Source organism: Leptinotarsa decemlineata, unplaced genomic scaffold (genome assembly GCF_025532065.1).
Source record: "Leptinotarsa decemlineata unplaced genomic scaffold, Ldec_3_MD MMD2_P_RNA_scaffold_7, whole genome shotgun sequence".
Taxonomy (NCBI): domain Eukaryota; kingdom Metazoa; phylum Arthropoda; class Insecta; order Coleoptera; family Chrysomelidae; genus Leptinotarsa; species Leptinotarsa decemlineata.
The window spans coordinates 6,206,024-6,230,711 of NW_027412534.1; the positions used below are offsets into that span (position 1 = coordinate 6,206,024).

At 33.4% G+C, this 24,688-nt stretch overlaps 1 protein-coding gene across 1 annotated transcript in view; it reads right to left on the minus strand.

Annotated features, from left to right (window-relative positions):
• dpy (fibrillin-like protein dumpy) overlaps positions 1-24,688 on the minus strand; it is a 225,421-nt gene that overhangs the window by 121,580 nt on the left and 79,153 nt on the right. Inside the window, 2 exon segments of the mRNA XM_074170270.1 lie at positions 1,186-1,290; positions 14,234-14,432. Coding sequence (XP_074026371.1) covers positions 1,186-1,290; positions 14,234-14,432 — 304 coding nt within the window.

The window sequence follows — 24,688 nt, forward strand, 5'->3', positions numbered from 1 at the left end:
TCGATTTGATTTAGTGTTCTTATAACTTTATTTTAACAGATGTTTGTTACAATTTTTTACGGTTTAGTTTTCTAGGCAACAAAATCTAAATTGATTTCTGAAGTAATTTTGTTCATTCATACCTCATAAAATATATTTAGTAAATGTGAAATTACTTTCGTATAATTCCTTTCCTTAGTTTAATTGCGTTGTAATGTTTCATAATTAGTAAATCAAAGTTTAACTGTTTGAAAAGTGCAGTAAAGAATAAATTATTGACTTTTCATTGATATTGTTTTTTAATTATGCTTATGTATCAAGCTATTTCGCAAAAAGTAGAAATAAAGTGAAATATTTATCTGTTTTTAAAAACTGTAGATATCAACTTTGCATCATTTTTGCCATAATTTTTTCTGGTGTTTTAAATTTTTGCAAAATAAGTTGTATTTAGAATTGCAATTGGTAATAAAAATGCGTTGGAAAGATAAGTTAGGCATAAAGCACTAACTTTGTTGAGGTTTGGCTAAATTTGAGAAATCGGCAAATGTCAAATTTTCGAAAAACTGTAAAAAAACTAAATTTTTACTAGAGAGCTAAAAATTGGTATATGGGTAAAAAATGAATGAAAATACAATCATTTTTTCTCTTTACCGATTTTCGAAATTTCGAGCAATAACTGCTTTTCTGAACATTTTTTGGAAAAAATGTCAAATTTGACAGGGAAGAAAAATCACTTGATCGGTCATATGCATGTCATTTGGCATCATTTTTAAAGCACAACCTAATGGAGATATCGAAAGTTGCTTGAAGAGATGAACAAAAAAAATCTAATTTGATGCGGACTTTGTGTGACACTGTATATATATATATATATATATATACAAATACTAATCAAGTCAAAACTTTCAAAGTTGTGATCTCATTCGAAGAAAGGCCTCAGTTGTTTATCGATGCCAACTGAGTTTTCGCAGGTAATACAAGAATATTCTACAGAATACTTACTACGTAACAAGATTTTTGCTACTCTCAAATAATTTTGCGCTGTAAAAGAAACATCAACTGCTTAAAACCACTTCGACGACCTCACATGACACTAGGCATGTCGAAAATTGAAAACTGAATACGAGTTTGACAATGTAGAGATGAGATTTGATATTCAGAATGATATTACAATACCTATATTTTCAATCGTTTTTCTTTTCTTACCTGGCACTTCGCAACTACATCCGCCATAACCGTCATTGCAGTAACACTGGTTATCTAGACAAGCACCATTTTGGCACACGGTACCATCCTCCTTTCGGCAGTCATCTGCAAAGTAAAATTTAAAATTATTTACTGCCTACGTATAACAAAGGAGCTTGGTTTTAATTTTAATTGAATACAAATTGAAATTTATTGTCTTGTGTTTAGCGAAACACAGAATCGTGAACTATTAAATCCGAGCTGGTCAGAGGTCAAAAGTCTTACAGAAAAAACAACCGGATTGTGAGATAAATTGAATTGGAAAAAAGAAAAGCTGCACGATTGCGGAACGTGAATATTCCGTCGAGTCCCAGACTTGAGATTTCTCTTAAGGTAATAAAATGTTCAGTAGAAATATTTAGTAGAAACAATCTTGGTTCACAACTTCACATCCGTTACTATGTGAAGAACGATTTGAATTTCTGGAGGAATACCTACACACAAATCAAATAATCCAATGGAAGGTAAGACATTCCTGCAATAATTTACGAAAAAAATCGTCATTTTCTTACCAACTTTGCCATCACGTATCCTTATATATTTTTTTCAAAATTTGAATGAATCAATGGCCGTCCCACTGATCCTAGAAATTCCTATGCAATACATTTTGGATTAGTAACACAGAAAAATGTAATGAAGTTGAAAGATTCCCCGATTTTAACTTAAAAAAACATTGATAATTCTTGTGATTTCATAGGGACTGTCATAAGGTACAACATTCGACACGTTATTTAGCATGATAATTTAGCTAGCAATTGCCTTAACCTTAACCACGTATTATATTTCGTAACTCTTTGGCCCACCTTCTTTAGAGATCATTGCTTCCTTAGAATGTCTTGTCGTACACTCCATATTGAGTAAAAACATTCCGGAATATGAAAAAATGACGAACAATGGAAATACAACGCAACGGATAAGAGGGTAATTAGAGGTATCCAAATCATCTTTCAGCGTTCCATCAAAAAATGTCCACTTTTTCATTTTCTGTTGAAACTGACATCATATTTCTAAAGAGGCGATTGCAGATATTCTATTATTCTCAAACTATTCAAACAATGAATAGAAATCACATTTTGGTTTGAACAATTCTAGAGCTTCTATAAAATCTTTGAATATCTGCTGGTAACTTGAAGAAGACACATTCTTGGAGACTGTAGGTCTTCACCACATGTAAAACTGTGTTTTTAAAAATTATCGAATATTTTGTGCTATTAGATTGATGTTTCCTTCTGTATTTCAATAGGTCTCCTTGGGTTTTAAAAAGTTTCGATTTTTTTGTCAACAGATTTTTTTGTGTTTGAATAGCCGAGCTGGAGTTGTTGAATCATGTGTCATATTGACAATAACAATTTCTTTTTGGTTTTCGATTATTTGTTCTCGTATTTCATGTACGTACTAGATGATTCTGCGATACTATTTTTACTATTTGTAGCTTGTATAAGACCAAACAAGGTTTGGATTGGTTCAGCAAAAAGGAGTTCTAAATTTCATATAAATTAATGAGGCTTCGTGTTTCACCAGTAAAAGTTCAATTATGGTCGAATTTGTACACGGAAAATGGTAAAAATTTTTTCTTCATCAATTTTCTGTTGGATCATTCACCGATAAGAAGAAAATGAACATTTTCAGGAAATTCTCCAGAAGGAACATTACATATATGTAAATATTACTAGAATTGGAATCATCATTTGTCTTCATTTTTAACTGTCTTCAAATTTGATAAACTTCTTGAAGAACAACTTTATCAGTTTTAACAGAAATAACCGCAAATACTTTTTGAGAAAAACATTGTACTTTCAGAACGTTAACATCAACTTTCGTAATTACTGAATTATAAAATAGACTACAATTATCTCTAGGGAAGTTAGCAACATTATAATTTTCAAATGAATTAGAATTCTTCAAATTAATAGCGAGAAGCATTGATTGACGCACTCTAAAAGAAAAAAATTAATTTTGAATGAAATAAATTCCATCAACTTATTACACAACAAAGTTTATATGATATAAAAGCTTGTCGCGAGATCTACCTATTTCATAAAAATAATTGATTTTTCAATTGAAAGGAGTATTTTTTCAGTTGCGTTCCAATTGAAAAAGTGATTATCGTATAATTCAATGTTCATAGGAAACTAGTTGTTTCTAAAGTTCTTTTTCTTTTTTTAATGTTCGATGTAGTTGTTTCAAAGCAGCTTTTTCTTTCAGTTTGTATACGAAAGTACCTTCTATGCATGATCTTGACATTTCTGTGAAGAGTTTATTTTGACTTGATGGCTTTTTTTCTTTCTTAGAGAGTTTCCCACATTTTTTTGAGGAGTAGAAAACCAAAAAGCCCTTTTTCCAAAAACTTCCAATCCAAACAAGATTCTTATGGCTGAGATTTAATCAAATATGAAGATTTTTACGTGCTGTCATCATAACATGAGTCGATTTGTCTCTTTTGGTGTCATAAACTAATATCATGAAAGAAATGAGTGATTCGTCTCATGTTATCAAATAATATATTGATGAGATTTCTTCTTTCCTATTCTTCTTTCGTTTGAAAGTTTCCCACATTTTTTTATGAAAGTAGAGAACCAAACAGTTTTTCCCCAGAAAATATAAGTTTCATCTAATGGCGATATTAACTCACTCCACTCACTACGTAGGTGAATCTCTCAAAAAGCGTTTATAATGTAAATTGTGTTATCAATAAATTGATACGTTTTATTTAATATAAAGTTCATTTTTTATATTCAGAGCATGTTAATAAAGTATTAAAGAAATGTTTTTCAAGTTAGAGATAAGAGTTCGGACACATTTGTCCGTTGATCTCAAAAATTTCAGTGCAGAAGAAATAAAACATATTTCGAGTAAAACCGATATATATTCGCCAAGTGGTACCTCAAAAAATCATAAGAATTGTGAGAGGTTGCTGTAACAAAGATCTTGGAAGGCGCTTTCGACTTTGCGAGCTGAATATTCCAGATAATTTCTGAAATTTCAGTTAATGGAACCTGTATAGTTTTCTATAATAAACAATTATTATACTATAGTATGAAATGAAGCGCTTTTTCGACCTGCCATATTTCTCATTAATGGTGCTAAGCTGATTGTGTGAATAACTGATTTTTTGGGTCACCCTGTATAAACTTTGACTCTTATATTTTACTTCAACTTTTTTTGGTATTGTTCTTCGCAATTCTTGTGTACCCACAGTCACTCAAGGTCAACAATACGATCGATAAGTCAGTTAAAGCGACGACTAAGACAATCTTGTTCTTGCAAGAGATGGGATATAATCTACGTTGGCAATCTGCAAGAGTGAACACACTGCTGTGTCGTGCACATGAATCATTCATTGGCATTTAAATAGTGAGCTTTTGTTCCAATAGATTATAAATCTCTGGCGGATGTTTTGCTTCGAGAAATACTTGAAATATAATGGTCTTTCTTGGTTGAAGGAGTAATTCCTATGGTTATTGGAAAGTTGGTTTAATCGTAAGTACGCATACGTTCGGTTTTTTCAGAATCAATATTAATGCTGAATCGACAGTTTTCAATAGCATCCGTCGCGACATGTAGCCAATGGAATAATTGTGATGCTTCCGAGTATCCGAAAAACACTGTAGTCGCTTTTTGAAGACGACGGAAGCGCAGATGGACCACATATTTTTATTATTTGTTTCTTGGAAATGTCGAGTTTAATCTCGAAATTTCGAGATTGAAGTCGAAACTTCTAGTTTAAAGTCATAATTTCGTGTGAGGACGATGACATTTCCCCTTAAAACGACGCCATGATTCAACAACAGACAACGCTGTTTCGGCCTGGCATAGGTCTCATTAGTGGTGCTAGGCTGAACCAGGCTGCTAGTTGGACTCAACTGTCCTTAAAGGAGATTCCAAAGTAATTGAGGGTGATGTCATCTCCCCTTATGAATACGACATCTATTGGATCGATAGGGAACTCAATCCTTGAATTCAAAGATAAACAAGGCTCCCCATCAGTTGAAAAGTCAAGCTTTGACTGTCGACGAGATTCGTCTTCTATCTTCCACTGCAACTTTCACTGCAAGGAACCTAGTTGTAAACTAGAGATATCATGGAAATTTAAAAAGATTTTGACATGACGGTTGTCTGATGTCTTACAGATAGAAGTCTGCAACAAATTTTGCCGATGACTTTTCTCTTCTCACGAATTGTTTGAGCGAGAGAAGCTTTTCTTGCCTGAGAAGGCTAAAAAATTATCTGAGATCGACCTTGAGCTAAGAAAAATTGAACGCCTTTGCTCTTTTTTGCGTAGAGTCAGAATTAATGAACAAGATTACTTATGACGATATCACCGATGATTTGGACAACAGAAGTTATTGCAACGAACTTCTATAACTTGACTGATTTGACTTTTTTAATTGTTCGGAAGCGCAATAAAGAATATTTATCCACGTTTACAAAATGTACCTTATTGTGTGAGTAGAAAACATTACCCCTCTCGTAAATGATTGAGGTTTTGATTGGTTCAAAAATATACTCAAAATTATTTTACCTATAATTTCAACGAAATTGTTGGGATTGTCAAAATAATGTAGGTCATGACAATTGTAGAGGCAAGGGCGGCAAAAACTTTACAGCTTTCACCTTAAAAATGTGTAAATCCGTCACTGCATTTATGATTCAACATCAAACAGCGACTTCAATCTCCGGAATTCGACTTTATACTCGAAATTTTGTCTTTAATCTTGAAAATTCCACTTTAAACTGAAAATTTCGAAATTGAACTCAAAATTTCGAGTCTGTTAGTTACTTTTTCAGTTACTTGATTTTGGTATTGGATGCAGAAGGAAGCCAAGCTTTATTAGTTTCTGGGTTCCTACTGCTTCATTGAAAATGATTTTGTTTTTTATGAATTTTGATGACTCATGCAGTCTTGGAAGTCCTCGGATTAGAAATAATGATTTCATGCTTATATCAATACCGAAGGTGCCTTTAACAACACCTCCACGAATATATCGTGATTAGATTCTGAAAATGGTGAAATATATATGGTGATCTAGGGGATACAGTCTATGTTTACCTACAAGCAGAATCGTATTTACAACTCTTTGGAAGAGAGAATTATGGGACAATGTTGCTCTATGCTATGGTCATTTGTTGTTGGCAAACTATCGGCCAACCAAAATGAGGAGAATTCATAGAGCTCATATAAACTGATCTAAAACGAAATCGTAACTGGAGTGTGAGAAGAACACTCAATGTCAATCCTAGCAAACACATCTCATTTATAAAGAGACGAAAATATGAATTTGAAGTTCAACTTCAATAAGTAGAAAATAAAAATGAGTTGGTGTATTTTTGATTTACTCCTTAATAATTCCTCGAAGTGAATAGAGTAATGGTTATGATTGTTTATTCCTTAATATCGTTAATTACAGAATTTAATTGTTACCAGTAGTTCAACAACTATAATTTTCAGTTCATTTAGGTAGAACAGCATACTCTTGTTACCGTGATATGTTCATATTGTTTGATTATCATATTGGAAATCTCAGTGCTATTTCGTTTCGTGATATAGTTAGGATTCACTTTTACGAGTGAGATTCTTTGAAAGTGGTTGACAACGTTTCATGGCGAATTTTACTAGTTTGGACTTCCATTGTCTAATATGATATAATATGATTTTAAATTTCTGAAAGAACAAATAAAATGGAAAATTAAAACATCTGTATACCGAAAACCCGCTCACACAGGGCAGTAGTACCTGAATCACGAATCCAACTACCATCAATCTATCTGAAGAGGAATCATCAAGACTCTAGTGATCAATAGATCCAAGGAACGCGACGAACTCAAATCTGTCACTAGCCAAAACGAATAGCCCGACTCCTAAATCCAAAGATCCATCTAACTTCAACAAACCCATACCCCCAATTGCATGATGATCAAACTGAAAATCCAGAAGGTATTCTTTCTTCTATTCATGAAGTTAACGATACAGTTGAATACTGAAAAGTCACGACATATGAGCAATATTTACAACCAACAATAAATTGACATATTTCTACAAAAACCTAAGCAAACGATACCCACACAGGGCATATACGAAATATCATGTTCTACCTGCTCCAGAACATACATCGGTCAGACCAACCGAAGGGTCCCCAAGAGAGCCTATGAACATGAGCTAGTTGTCCGTGAAACAGATGAAACAGCATGACTCAAATTATTGCAGTTCTAAAAATCTTTGTCTTCCTGCAGGTCACATCTAGAAGTAAAATTTGAATTGCTAACTAATGAACCAACAACTGAAGTAAAGTAATCAATTCTTTTCCAAAAATGCAGCACTCAATCTTCTTTTTCTAAAAGTCCAATTGTTATAACGTCTATGAAAATGAATCTGATGAAAACATTCTTCACACATCAGAACAAAAACAATATATTTTCTCTCTCTCACTGGGTGATATTGAAATAACACACACTCTCTCCCTCTCACTAGGATAAATGAAAAATAGGTAGGAAGTCTTCAATTTTCTTGAGGACCAAATGCGCTAAATTCACTCGCAGGGTATCCGGTAAATGCAACTATTGGAATCGCAGTCTGAGTTTGGTGGCCTGGTTTTTGTGAGGCTGCTTCATATCTGGGAACACTATCCGTAGCAACTCCACAAAAACCAGGCCCAAACGCAGACTGCGATTCCAATAGTTGCATTTACCGGATACCCTGCGAGTGCGGGTAATCATACATCGGTGATACTAAGAGGCCATTGAAAGTTTGCATTGCCGAGCATAAAAAAACCCACAGCGAGGAGAAACCAGCAAATCAGGAATAGCTGAGCACGTTTGGACTCATCGACATAACATCAACTGGGCTCAAGCTGAAATCATCCATATGGATGCACACTGGTTCAGGGGAAAATTCAAAGAAACCGCATATATGCTGTCCAACAACACATTTTGCCAAGCTAGCGTAGAGATACGCAACAACTGTAACCTCTAATCAAACGGAACACGACCAACTTTCGCCAAACGGTCAGCTTCCGCTAAAACCGATGAAGCGAAGAGGGGAAAGAGGGGATAGGTGAAAGCACTCGAATGACCTATAAATAGACAGATCTCGGAGGAAGTCCAGTTATCGAAGACGATTGTGGATACTAACAATCGAAACGTCGTGAAGTAACTTGGTTTGGAATCTTCTAATTTTCATTTCTTGATGGTAATTTTTTAATTTTCATCTTGTGTTGATAGTTTTTCTTTTGATTTTTTTGATGTTGCTTTTACATATTCTTTCAGGTATTTCAAATCAATTTGTATCATATTAGACAATGGAAGTCCGAACTAATGAACCGAACTAATGAAAAAACCTACTAAAACAACTTATACCGCCATTTGATATTCTTGGAATGAAACCAGTTCCATCTTATCAGATTCACTCATATACTGTCGGAAATATAAATCATGCGATAATTATATGTATGAAACATTAAATCAAAAGATGGTGTATTTTAATGATTGCAGTTTCATTCGATAAAATATGTGACATTATTTCAACGAAAGGAATAAATGACAGGAGTAATTCTTGATTAATAATGGGGTTCGAAATATTAATTTATTTATGTTTGTTGAGATACGGAAAAACAATGAATATATTATTAGTTAGATATATTCCTCAGTTCAACCCCTAGCGACTATCTCTGGGTAGACCTTGAAATGAAATTTCGAAAGAGAAGGAATTTTCTTTCGAAATTACTAAAATGTTTTTTCACTTCAAACTAGAGTTTTAAATCAAGCACCTTGAACCGCCTAAACTTCTAGAGCACATTACAAATACATAAGGTGGTGTAAAGGGGGTGATTTTCACATTTTTTGTCGCCCCGAAAAAATAGCAACCAACATTACGTCATAACTCGCCTTATTTCAATTCTAAGGATTTTTATTAAAAAATAAAAATAAAGTTTTCTCAAGCACTTAAAAAAAATTCTATTTTGTTTTTTAGAAAACTACTTTGGTTTTTGTTTACTTCACGTTGAACATTTCAACTTTGGCATTTGAAGAATTAGAAGCAACCTTCAACAAGCCATTACTCCCTTTGTAGGGGAGACCTAGGAGACTTGTGACAGAAGTGAGTTGTGACGAAGACGACTTCTCTCTACCTATAATAGTTAGCGAGCTGGCAACAACGCTCGTTTGTCGCAGGTGTCGCGTTAGGCCGGCCACACACGTAACGGTATACATGACAGGTAAACCTGTACAGGTCATCTGCGCAGGCAAACCGGAGCGTGTGTGCCAGTCGCTGCAGGCGAAAGTGCACAGGCGAAGCGACCTGCGCCGGTCACCTGACAGGAACGGAGATTTGGTATCTTGTACCTGCGCAGTCGTCAGTTATACCCTAGACCTGAGCGTGTGTGTGAGTACGTCTGGTCGCCTGCGCAGTAGTTTTGTTTAGTTCGGGCTTCTTCCGTGAAGAGAGTGTCTTTTGTTTCCTCATAACCGTGTCTTTCTTTTCAATTAATGGAGTCACGAGTAACAACAGCTGTTTATAGGCGTCTTCATCCATCCGCAAATAATTACGGAAGTCTGAAGGCTCACCAACCAAGTCTTTCAATAATCTTGTATGAGTGTATTCATTTCTTTTAGTAAGCCACTTTTTACTCCAAATTTTACGTTTACACTTCTTCTTCTTGTTTAAAACCACACACAATCCGACTAAAGCTATCATATCATCTTCATCTTGGCTCGCCATCTCTCAACTGAGCTAAACGTACGGTATACCGTTACGTGTGTGGACTCTAGTTTGCACAGGTATACATGACAGGTAAACCTGCGCATGTTTACCTGTCATGTATACCGTTACGTGTGTGGCCGGCCTTAGGTGTCGTTCTCACTGAAGCGATACGATAAGCGATGCCAACATGAGCAATCTCTTATCGCCCGATGCAAATTTTATCCTCGCAACACTCCAGTGCACACTGGAGCGACACTGGTGAGAAACGGAGCAGTTGTTTTCATCAGTCGTCATGAGCTCCTCAGAGGAGGACGTTGTTTTTGATAACCGGTACTTGCAAAAGAGGAAACGGGAATCTAGAAAATAGTTGGTACACCTATATAATGTTCAATATTGAACATAGTTCGGCAGTGGTTTTCTGTGAGCTCTCCCAACACGAACAGAACGAAGGAAAAAGAGGATTGCACGTCTTCTTGCTGACCCGACATGAGCGTGTCAAAGGATACTGCGCCTTTCTTTCGCTCAAGCGACCCGGCAGCTGTGTTCCCCTCACCGACGCGACTCCGATAATTATCGGTGTAGTATTGCGATCGCTCCAGTGTGCACTAGTTGCTTCCATTATGTATGCACGATTATGAGTGACCGGTGTCAAATCAGGATCGGGTTGCTTGTCGAATCACTTGTTACATCGCCTATCGTATCGCTCCAGTGGGAACCGCGACTTACTTGACTTAGTACCCGCCGGCGTCGCACGAGAAGCGGTTGCGGAATTACGACGTCTTCGTGCAAAGCGAAAAGCAAGTTTTTCTTCAAAATTTTTATTGGATTCAAATCATGTCTTATTACATTTGTTGTTGTGTTATTTTTTCTTAAATTGTAGGCTTATTCAAGTCTTAAAGCGTTGCATTGATCTTTTGTCATCGCATGGTGTTTAGAAAATATGAATTATTGTTCGGACTAAGTCGTCATTTTGAGCGCTTAGACGAGTTGTGACAGCCTGTCACAACTCTCCTATATCTGACTTCATTTTTCTGCCGGGCTATTTCGAAAATGTTTTTATTAATTTGCGATATTTGTTTGTGTGTTTGAACATTAGTTTAATTATATCAAATCTTGCAAGTACAGTCTGCAATAATAGCTTGTCTCAAAAAAGAATTTTTGGCAAAAAAAATATTTGGTCTTGAGGTGTGATGTTTGCATGTTGAATGACAATTTTTTTAGATTTCATAATGCCTAATAAGTATACAAGAAAGACTGATAAAGGAACTGCTGGTGGCGAAATCTACGATCTAAACTACACGTCTGTCAAAATATATTAAGAAGAAAGAGGCTTATCAAGCAAACCCAGTAGGCTTGGCTTTATCTATGGGTTATAACAGACCGACGATTTTTACCGAAGAGGAGGAGAATATATTATGAGAGTATTTGCTAACATGTGCAGCATCTAATTATGGGCTGACAACGAAAGAAACATTGTGTATAAATTAGCCAAAAAATAAATTAAAAACATTCCAGAGTCATGAAAGGAAAATGAAAAAGCAGGAGAAGTGTGGCTCAAGCTATTTATGCAACGACATCCCAATTTATCTTTAAGATTGCCTCAAGCCACTAGCATAGTTGGCACTACCAGCTTTAATAAAACAAATGTGGCTCTTTTCTTTGATAACTATACTGGCGTCTTAAGCAAACATAAACTCGATACAAACGTTATTTGGAATGTCGATGAGACCGAAATGACTACCGTCCAAAAGCCTGATATGGCAATTGCGCGACGCGGAGAAAAACAAGTCAGAAAGATAGAAAGGGGGCCCTCGATCACATTGGCTTCAGCTGGAAACGCAATAGGTAATTATGTACCACCTATGTTTATATTTTCACGTAAACGATTCCAAAGCTATTTTATTTGGGACAGCCCAATTGGTTCAATCGGAACAGCTAACGGATCAGGCTGGATGCAAGAGGATGATTTTCAAGTTTTTCTTGACTATTTTAAAAATCATTTTAGACCTTCAAAAGAGCCAAGAGCTCTGTTGCTTCTAGATAATCATGCTAGGCATAATTTTGCTCAAATTTCCCTTATACTGTACGCACAAGCTACAACCACTGGATCGTGCTATTTTTGGACCTCTAGGAAAAGCAATTAATACAGCTTGTGGCAATTAAATGCGAAGCAATGCTGGGAAAGTCATGACCATCTATGAAATCCCATCTAAAGCAAAGTCTGCATTTGATGTAGCAATCACTGCAACGGATATTAGTGCTGGTTTTGCTGCAACTGGAATTCAGACATATTTGGAGCAGCCGATTTTCTTCCAAGTCAAGTCACTGATCGTCACAACCCAGAACTAGAGCAATCAAATCACTTGAGAAAGCTACTGTGCTAGCGAAACATGTTGTGATATATTTTTCAAATAAAGTTTGTGGAGATCAAATCGTGAGGTGTAGTTTTGGAAATTACTATGGATCTTCATCAAGTAGCGGCCGAATCAATCAGAAAACTAGAGTAATTCATTTCAGAAGTTGTGAAGAATCCAACAGAAAGAACCAAATTTCAACACCTGCACCGTTGATAATGATGAAGCAAAAGCCATTATTCCAGGTGCACGTATAGATCAGACCATGCCATCTAAAAAGTCATCAGTTGTGAACAATAATGCCAATGAACCTATCGCCTCCACGTCTACAGACCATACCCTAGTTCTAAATGTTAATGCCATGGAACCTATGTCATCCACGTCTACAGCCCATAGTCCTCTTGCCACCGTTACTAACGTGTTTTCGTCAAAATCAGTTAGGCCGTTGCCAAAAGTTCAGCCAATAAAAAAGAGCCAACCAAAGAGACGCAAAATCAAATCTGCTGTGCTTACTGACACACATACTAAGGACGAAATAACTGCTATTGAAGCTAATAGAAAGTTGGAGAATGTAAAAAACGTCTCTAAAGCGAAGAAAAGAAGAAACCTAAGAAGACTAATAAGAAGAAGAGAACAGATGATGACGAAGAAGAGGCAGAAACTAATTGTTTTTGCTTGGTTTGCCTTAAAGCCTATGCAAACAGCAGATCGAATGAGCTGTGTTTCCAAATGCCTAGAAAGCAAAGGCTGGGCACACGTGGATTGTACTGGAGACGAGCTGCAATAACTTTGCCACAATTGTCTATCAGATTAGATTAAGATTTTTGACTGATTATAATAATGATTGATCTCAAAGAGATGACGTTTTTACTTAATAGATATAATTACTTGTTATGAGGATGGTAAGTTGTTTTTGTTGGTACTTAATGTACTAACATATGATAAAAGCACTTTTTCGCAAAAATACCATGTTTGATTTATTTATAATACGTATAATGGGTTTTTTATAATCAAATAGTAGAAATACAAAGCTGTCACAACTTACCTTGGTACTTATCAAAACTGATAGAAGAGTTGTGACAAAGGGAGTAGTCTTTGTTTTTGTTGATTTTCTCAGAAACCATAATTTTCTAATTATTTTTGATGATTGTTTTGGAAATATAAGGAATGGTGCTACATTAATTCATATAGGTCTTAACTGTGGAATGATTCTTGTGCGAGATATGTTCCTTGAAGTAAAAATTGTCACAACTCCCCTAGGTCTCCCCTATTAGGTTTACGGACACTATTCTTTTTTGTTTTTTAAAGGTACATTTTAAGTGAGAATGATTTTTTCGATAAAATATTCATTTTTTGAGTTATTGGTTGGAAAATTGACATTTTTAATCGGGAAAAAATGAAAAAGTTCTGAATTTCGTGGAGAAATTTATGAAACAAAAGCTGTTTGAAATTAGTGAATCCACTCACTCTCGAATTTTCAATGAAACATTTTTAATTCCCTTCAACTTTGAAGTATAGGGAATTTATTTGTGAAATTATAAAACAACGATAAAAATAAAAAACAATAATGATTAATTGGCGCTCCGGGGTGACTTCATTGATTCCAGTGGCCCATTTGCTTTTTCAGCTGCAGGAAAACCCGGAAAAACCTGCAGCACCACATCATCTGAAGATCTTGATCTACCAATGTCCTCTCTCTCATAAAACAAACTGTAGGGTGTCTCCAGCGGCTCTAATAGATTCAATACATTCAATACAATAAATACAGTACGCCTAAGTGGAACCTAATAATTTTTTTTTATAAATCGGTAGCAGTTACACAGTAGGTACTGCCGTATTTTACCTTCAATGATTGGACTAAATATAGGTATTCTTTGTTTTTACTCCTTCAAAACTATGGCCGACTACGAACGCAAACAAAATGAAAAGTGAAACGTATTTACAATTAAAATGGACTTACCAGTGCACTTGAGTTCTTTTGTTAATTCATCGGAACCAAGGAAGCAGTTCGGAGTTCCGTCGCATAATTTTGATAATTCGAATAACTGTAAGACGTCCGTCGACTCGTTAACTTGGCAACCGAAATATCCGTCCTCGAGGTTGAGGAAGAACACTTCTCGTTTTATGCCGAAACCAATTCCTCCAAAGGATTGGGATGCCTGCAATAAAATTCAATACATAATTTTACAATTAATATTACCTACACAATAAAAGAAAAACTGTATCATAGAAAAAATTGTTCTGATACTACCTAATACTAAAAATAAGATAACACAGCAATTAATCCCATTTTGCAGAAACCAACCTTGTTTTTGAAATTGAACGAAAATAACTCCATTCTATAAAATGTTCAGTTTTCTTGTATCTGGTTTGTGAATAAAAATTTGTTGTTAATCTATGATAATCATGATTTTATCAATCAAAACGTAAATGTTTCACAAAACTCAAGTGTTAACTACATTCTACATGAATTTTTTTTATAGAAAAATTATTCACCTAATACAGTAAGTTGCCTACTAATTCTAGTTTTTTATGTTTGGAAAATTATATAGATTATAAGCTTTCTGGAAACTCTTGGTGATCGATGAATCTATTTAAATATTTAAATGCACTAAAATGGATTGGAACTAATTAGAAAACAACAATTCCGATACTCTTCATAACAGAATATATTCAAATTGTTTCAAAAGTTGATAGAACAGAATATTTTTAATGCTTCTGTCTTTTTTGCCAGTAACTTCTATCTACATACACTATCTACATATTTCTTTAAAAAATTACATATATCCAATAAATCACTTTTATTCAATTATTATTTTTCTTCCTTGGAGAACTTCTTATCCTTCATAATTAAAAAAGATAACATTACTTACATTGAACAAGTATTCTCCGACCCAAGTTTTTTTAGCAAATATTAAAAAAAAAGTTATTCGTCACAGAAAAAAAATTAAGAAATTTTATCACAAAATAGAGCAAACATCCCAGAAGTCAATAAATTATGTGTTGCTTACAGAAACATGTAAAATACCTTGGAGTTGAAGATATCATAATTAAAAAGTTAAAAAAAACCGATTTGAATCACTCAAGTGTCATTTACTCTTATTTAATTTGTATGGATAATCATGAAAATAAAACTGTATGTCGGGGGAGTTTATCTTGAATTATACGGGAAAGCATTCACATCAGAACGAAGCACTTTCTCCAAACTCCAGTACTGCAATAGGCACTTTTCTCGACGCGCGTTTCATCACCCAAGTTGGCGTCTTCAGAAGATGAAGAAAACTAATTCTTAACTCTAAAATTGGTCTCTATTTATATATAACAGGTTATACTTTCACTTTTCGACATTGAAAATTTTGTCAATAAAAACCTTACATTCTACATGACCATTTTCATAGAAAAATTATTTTACCTAATACAGTAAGTTGCAGATCAATTCTAGTTTTTTTTATGTTTGGAAAAAATGTTTAGCGGAAAATTATCTCGTGAAGTTCCCGCTTAATTCAACAAAGTGGTTTATGAAAAGGTGAACAGTGGGCTGTTTGGAACGGGACCTTTATCACTGTTCATAGTTCTCATGCCAAACGTTGCTATTTCCAGACTTTCGAAAGCATATCAAAATCTAGTTTCATGTACCGAAGTCAATGATTTCTATGGCCGTGTTGAGCGACACTAGTTTTTTCTGGTTTCCGAGATTGGATATGCTGCGGGTTCTTTGAAACGAGTTTCAACGGCTCGCTCAGTTTGATCAATATATTTTGGGTCACAGTTCTTATAGATTTCAGCTTTTATATATATCCGACTTTGCATTTCCCAACAAGAAGTGTACAAGACGTTTTGAAGGCTACTTCCACGTTCAACTTTTTGAAAATACGATCTAATCCGTTGCTCTATCTTGGTTCACATAGAAAAACAAATGGGTTTAAAATTTATGTATTTTTGAAAAATAGAATATTTATGAAGATTCTCCCTAACTTTCTGTTTCGTAATAAACTTATCTACGCTGTTTGAAGGATGCCCGTTGCTTTAAAAGCTGTGTCCCTGATAACATTTACCATGGTTATTTATAATCCCTATGACATCCAAGAATGGTAACTCATCGAAAAGTATTTGCCTTCAAGTAACATTTTCAAAATTATGGTTCGTCCGCATTTCGATCGAATGAGATTGGTGTATGCGAGGGATACGAAACGACAATATTTTCAACTCAAAGAATCTCGTTTGAAAATCTTAATTTCAGGCTGCCAAGTCTTCAATATTTTCATCGTTTTCATGAATTAGGAGAAATAGTCAAGGGTTATATTGAAATGTCTGCAATATAAACTCATACAACTCAATTCGGTGATTGATGGTGAAATATCTCAAAATTATTAGGCTACGAAAATTATAATCTTCCTCAAGAATATTCATGTTGATTTATGTTTCTTTCTATCGGTTCCTCGCTGATGAAAATCTCTGTGAAAGCTGATTGATGATGATGAATTGAGGGGTAAATATTCCATTAAAATTTTTCATTTTCCTTCTAGAAATAGGTAACTTGTGGCAAACATTTTTTTTTTCAAGGAAATGTGAAGTTACTTTTTTATCTATTTTGAAAGTTACAAAAATCTGAATTTGTGGTACTGAAATAATAGTTATATAGTTATGTGGGCAACTTTTGGGTGTTTTCAGTTACTATTCAAGAAACCAGACATTCTCGATCTCATTAGTAACGTTTTGCACAAACAAATTATTAACTGTTATTTTCGATAATCGTGAATACTTTTTATATTTCAGAATTTTTGAATTGAAAACTTGCTCACTTCTGAGATACTTTACACACTGTAAGAATTTAATAAAACTCTCCGCATTTAATAACACCGTTAGAAGATTCATTAGTAGTGTCCTTGTCGATTCACATAAGTGCACAAGCATATGACTTCATTATATAACTATGACAACTGACCGGTCGGCAATTACATTTTTTATTGAATTGAATTATTTCGCTCTTTATTATAGTACAATCATCAAGCAAATGCAAGAATCAAAGTGCAATATAGTAGGTAAAAATAAACGACCTTGTTTGATAACGGAACGTTATTCAGTAACCTTCAAGAACGGAAATGGTTCCACCCGATGATTTTTGCTAGTTTCCAGTTAATTAACTCAAGAGTCTGGGTAAAATCCATGGGATTTCAAAAAATTATGTAGAATCAACGATTACTTTTGTGGAACGATTCATTATTCTATACTCATTCAAATGAATGAAATATTTTGGACAGTTTATGAAGACTCGGTGCAGACAGCCGAATAGTTTAATACCGCAAATTATGAGTTGAGAAAGATATTGTCTACTCATCTACTAAATTGAAATAATGCTCATCTATCTTATATATCAATTACAGGAAAAACGAAAAACTCACTACAATTGTATTAGTTTTGAAACAATAAACTTCCTCTGTTTGTCGAATGAGAGACTATAATAACTTTTTGTTTTTCAATATTATAATTTCAGTGATGTCTTATTTGAATTTCTAACCTTTCGTGATGAGTATCGCACGTTGAATAGTGAGACTCCATTAATTCTTAGCTTGTACAAGTTTCGCCTTTTGACGACTGGAGGGTGATGACAGCTGGTTAACAGCTGTCATGCCTCCAACTTAATCGGGAATATACCATGGAAAATTTGTATAATCAAGTGTTTGAAGTATCATCCTAATTACGTTTCAATTATCTATAATAATTATAGATGATTTTATAGAAATTAAGTAGGTTACGAATTTTCTTCGTGATATTCTATAACTGCCTATGACATATCATATGAATTTGAAAATCGATTTAACAAAATTCACTTTGAACAGTGTTGGTAATTGAAAAATAGTCGATACTTAATGGAACCCATAATAAACAACAGTTCACTATGTGATGTATTCACATCAATGTTTTGTGGAAATATAGTGTTATAGAATACGGGTGATATGAAGGTACCTATATTAATGAGCGATTTATTACAAAAACGCATTTTTTTACGAAATTAAAATACAACTATGGAAGATACAAATAATGCTGATTGAAAGTTGTACAGAGAAATGTTACACAATAAAAAAACTATTTATGCACCATGTTAACTTTAATACTGCTGATTACTTTGGTCAGATACCGAACAGATATCGTTCTGATCTAAGAAAATTTGCAAGAACTGAAATATATGTCTCTAAGACTCGAAGAAATACTATAATTTCGCTATTTTATATACACCTTCTCGGTTTGCTGTAGTTCTTGAAGGAATTAGAGAACACGATTGCTCGGTATCAAAAGATATTTACCGCCAGAAGCAGAACATTTCAAGATACTTAATAGCTAGAGATTTTATTTTTTGTTAGATATTTCTTTCTAATAATGCACTTCGTTCATGATATTACATCGTGGTAAGGGAGCTATGATTCCGAAACCGCCTGCCTCTAATATATACATTTCATAATATACTTTCATGGCCCCATCTCCCGTAAGTTTATTTTTTTGTTTCTCATGTTCTTCGAAGTTCAATAAGTATTATTATTATCATTATATTTGTTTATAATATATGTATATGAAAGAGCACAGCACAAAATACGTGCTAGTTTGAGTCAAAGCTGGCTGGAAATATGATAGTATTTGCAAATAAAAAATATTAAACCTAAAAAATTGTGCAATATTAGAAAATCTGTGGAGTATAGAAAGAAACTAATGAAACCTGAGTTAACTATTGGAAAACTCAAAGATTTGAACACTGAATAACAAAAAGTCTAGAAGGCAAGGCAAAAATTTGATGCAAGGTGAAGTTTGAATATATATTGATAAATAAATAATCAACCTGATTGAAAAATGATGAAAAAGAAATATCAACCAATCAAGACGTAGTTTATTGTCGAATGTGAAATCTCATTGACAAAGTGTTTACTATTCTGAGAAATATAAGACATACAACTTAAAAACGAAGAAATATTAAAAGAAGATATTGAAAATACTTTTGTTTTTTGACACTATAATTTTCACTATGTTGACTGAGAATAGAAAACAAATTTTTCATTTCATCTTGAATATGAAACTATATTTCTTACCCATCTACTATTTTCCAAAAATTATCGATTTTTCGTTTTTTTTTATATAGGCATGCTCTCACGGTCTTTTATATCAACTAGGTATTGATATTATGCATCAAAGGTAATTAATTTTTTCACAGTTCCCAAATATTTTTTTTTCTTTCATCGACACAATTATTATAAAGTCCATGAATTCTAGTAATTTTGAAGTTAATATGGATTTCCGAGAAATTGTAATTGATTTTGAAACTTGTTTTTTGCTTTTTTGTTTCATCAGCAATACCAGAACACCTTTTCCTGATTCAGTAATATGAATATTGCCCTGATGTGGTATTCTATTCCTGGAAAATGTTCATCAAGATATTTGCAGAAGTCATTCATTGCCAAAGAAAGAAACATAATACTTTCGCTTTTCTATCTTCTTCTATTTTTTTCTTCTTTGAGCGATTCCTGGCCAATAATAGTTTGACTAGTTTTATATCATCGTCAGTCACTGATCTTTATTCATGTATTCATATACTTATGTTAATGATATGCTACTTCAATACCCATGCAGAGACTTTTTCAGGTTAAGTGGAAGAACAGTTTAGCAGTTATTTGCATAGATGCAAAAATTGAACTTTTACTAGGTTATATGTAGTTAGAAATTAATATTGTTATTTTTTTGTGTGGTTATAGTAATGAATACGTTTATTATTATTATTATTATTACTTATCAAAATTCTCAGTAAAAAAATTACTGGAGTTAGTGTGATAGAAGGTTAATAATAATGATGATGATAATCTTCATTTTTTTGTGATAATACATGATTGTGAAAAAATGTAATTTTCACGTCATGCAGTTTTTGATTTTTGAAGATACATACATAAACTCACGATCATATATACATTTAAATACATATCATGATTATATTAACAAAGGAAAAAATAATAAAAACTCATCCACATGGTAAAAACATTCATCGGCAAAAAACTTTTTCAAACGATTTTTGAAAAGTGCTTCAGACTTAGATTCTTTTATTTCAATAGGTAATAAGTTATAGGTAAAACATTGGTCTTAAACTGAGAGGGGAATTGTAACATACATTAATTTTAAAATGAGGTACTTGTAGTGTATTTTTTGGCTGATAATCACATTATAAATATCTGATCTGGCCTAAACTTGTCGATATTCATAAAGACATAAATAAACGTTCCCATAAAAAAAACATGGAAGGTAACGTTAAGATTCCTAGATCTTTGAATGTATTCAACATGCCTGCCTTCTTTTGAGTTCTATCATATTTCTCAATACCATGTTTTCAACAATAAAAACATTTTTTGCTGCTGAAGATGTACCCCAGAAGCAAATTCCATACTTAATTCTACTGTGGGTAGTGGAAATAAAATTATTCACTTGTCTACAAATTAGTCTGTTTCGTCTTGCTGAAAACCAGAGCCCAAACACAAGATTTGAGATTGAACAACAGACAGCGCTGTTTCGAACTGCCTTAGGTCTCATCAGTGGTGCTAGGCTGAACCATCAACACATTGCTGGATTTAACTCTCTTCAAAGGACGAGCCTAAGTATGTAAGGGTGATGACATCTCTCCCCATGAAGACGACGTCCAGTGATCACCAAATCAGCTAACGCCTACCTTGATGATGAAGACATAACACGATGTTTCAGTGCAAACATACTCACGAGCTTCCGACAATTTTTTTTTCAATGAATAATGTTTCATCATTCAGTGAAGTCTTACATCACGGTTGTCATTTATGTATTTTGATGTTAAAACTTTCAGAACGGAATGATGGTTCTACCGACAAAAAGTAAATGTATACTTCTTATATAGTTCACCGTTACTTGTAATAGAAACTGCTGATTAATTAAGATTCTTGAACAATAATTAAATTCCTGACCGAATAAAAACATAATAACTATCGTATCGGTAAACAGACTTCTAGCTAATAACATTCTTAATGGTTATCAGTCTGATATAAGAGCTCTATAAATAATATATGTAGTTTTTGTGACACATTTTATTCAAAAACATCTGACGACTAAACAATTTCAAATATGCAGAATATACGATTTTTTTCATTGATGGAATGTAATATCTTTTGAAAGAAACATCTGAACTTTTCTGAGAAAAACAATAGAAAAAGATGAACAGTAGGAAAAGAATCCTTCAGGATTCTTCACTCAAAATTTTCGATTGAAATCATCCGTTATTGGGCGTTTTGGTAACTGTAACCCAGCATCTTTATGACACAGAGTTTTATTTTTTTCTCTTATCATAACTTTAGTACATTACTTTTTCGATAGTAATACCACAAGACCTAAAAATTGTATGGATTAATTAACCATTTTTCAACGAAAACTTTGTTATTTAGCAATACCATGAGCAACAATATGATAAAACCAGTTGTTTTACGGATTCGTACTTTTATCTATTGTTGGTTGCTCTATTGTTATTTGCTCGAAAATAACGAAGTTTGAGTTTAAAAAAAAAGGGAGTATGCTAATATTTCATTTTTAAGCGTCCTACCTGAAAATCTGACAATTTGTAGAAAAAAATTCTCGATAGAATTTTTTTCAAAGTCAATTAGAGACATAGCTCATTCAAATATTCAACTTTTCATATAGATAACACAGGAACATTTTTTTTTCGGTTTCAACTGGATTTTTCGGTAATAAAATAATGTTAAGAAAAAAATAAGTATAAAGTTTTTGTAGGAAATTTAATTTGCCATAAAAAAGATACATTTTGATCTATAATTGTTATGATTAATTTAATATTCCTCTGAAGATGATCACTTGGTGATCAAAACACGTGAAAATAACGGTTTGGTTTTGGGATAAAACTCCGGTAATATTCATTATAGTACATGCTTAAAAATTTCAAAGAATTTACGTGATACTTCTGAACGAGGAGTTTAAATCATGGAATCATATAATCAGAGTTTAACTTGAGGAACAGAAATAATGCTCATTGTAAGTGGTAGCAATGCATAGAAATCAATTTCAGAATGCTAATAATCAAACATTATTGTTACCTCCAACTCAGGAATGAAAGAAAAAAAATTAATTTCAGTAATTCTAACGATTTATAATCTGACGATTTCCGCAAGCCGAAATAACAAAAATTCGTCGATAAAGTTTAATGCCTGCAGCTGTGTGATACCTATATTTCCCTCTCCGAGTTTCTATTCCTCTATTCTCTATTCACTTTTTCTCTATCTATTACTCTCTGACAACGTCCCCACTCTGAATTTTGTTGCCATGACGCCATCACATCTGATCACAGAGACTAGTTCGTGATGAAGATGATGATTAATTAATACATTAATTGATGGATGTAGCCGTTACTACGTGGTAGGAAATCATAATGAAGAAAAGAGAAATTAAACTTTCTATGTTTTTTACCACTTTTATTTGTAACTAACGTTACTGCAGTTTCGTCCTATAAGGACATTTTCAAACTTACACAATATATAAATTTTCAAACTTATACAATATTTAAGTTTGAAAATGTTATATATTGTATAAGTTTGAAAATGTCCTCACAGGACGAAACTGCAGTAACGTTAGTTACAAATAAAAGTGGTAAGAACATAGAAAGTTTCATTTCTCTTTTATTCATTAATTAATCAACTGATTATAAAAAATTAATTTTTTTTTGCATTTTTAAAAATTATTTTCTTATAAATACAAGTATTCTCCTTAAAAAACATACACTTATTTATTTGCATGCCATTTCCTGAGCTTTTCAAATAATTAAGTTCAAAGAATCAAAAAAAAATTTTTAAAAAATATTGTTTTTGTCAGATTAAGCGAAACCCTCTAGATAATCGTCAGATTATGAGAAACCACGTCTAAAACATAAAGATGAACCATATATATCTTAATCTGACGCGCTTGAGTATTTCAAAATGGCTTTTTTTGCACATTATAATAATGGCCGCGAGTTTGCGTCAGATTGAAATCGTCAGATTATTGAATAAGAGCTTTTTTTTGTTGCACTTAACATTCCCTTAGAAAATCTGACGCGCTCGATTAATTTTCTTTTCTTCTCACTTTTAACCCTTACGTACAATCACCCACATCATGCAAACGATCAGATTACCATACCAACATTATTAAAAATACGTAGGACATTAATGCAATCAATATCTGACGCGCTCGAGTATGTACATGCAACAGTATTTTTTACATATTTAAAAATCTATAGCCGCTTTCCTCACCGATGAAAAGGTATATATCATATAACATTTTTTCTTCTTATTATTATCATCTAAGCTTTGCAACCTAATATGTCTCAATGACGCTCGAGTAAATCCCCATTTTGCATCGTGGGCTCCCCTGCTATTAATGTGTCTATCAATTTATCGGTTTGACGAAAATAATCAAATATAATTTTTCAAATTTCCACATGCTTTTAAAACATACAAACTACTTGAAAAGGAGTTGTCTTTTCGGGATGATTGGTGACAACGTGATTTCAGTGAATTCAAAATGAGCAGGGAGAAGTAGTTGTTATAAATAGACTCTTTTTTTCTGATTTCCAGAATCCTATGATATTTGGTAGTTTGGGCTTTTTGGGAGTTCACATTTCATAATATGATTTTTTTAGATATAATTGGAATTGGCCGCGGTGGTAGCGCGCCCGACTCTCGATCGGAAGGCCGTGGGTTCGATTCCCCCCTCGACTAGATATTTTTCTCAAGAGAATTGATCTGGTTGAAGCTGGGATGATTCTGGAACCGTGTTAGGAATCACACATTAAAAGGTAAGACCTCGTTACTCCATAGCTCGCACCAGTTTCTCAACTTCTGAGAGTTGTCGTTCGTATGAGAGCAACAGCTGATTAACGGAAAAACAGATTCTAAACAGATTTTTTTCAAACAGATAAATGTTAATTTTTCACTAGACTTGAAAATATTCTTTCGAATTACATATCGTTGTAAGTAATTTCCACTAAAGCATTTAGCTACATTAGAAATAATATTAATATAATATATTTGATTTGATAATTCGATGAGGTCAGTTTTTGTTGTTCTATTAAAGAATGAATAATCAAATAAGCTCTTAATGCTGGTCATCATCACGCATTTTATGAAAATAATGAAGAAGTTACTGTTTGTTTTATGAAAACGTCAGCGGAACGAATAACCTTAGTTTATTTATGTTCAATTTAATCCCATCAGTAAGAGATTTTTTTCACCACAGAGGTCGAAGTACTCAAAATTACGAAGTCATAGTAGCTGGTTTCCTTTTCTCATTTATAATATTCAATTAAATGTTGATTTAATTACATTCTTTGTTGCGTCTGGATGAATAATATTGTATTGCAGTGAATCTTCAGAGTAAT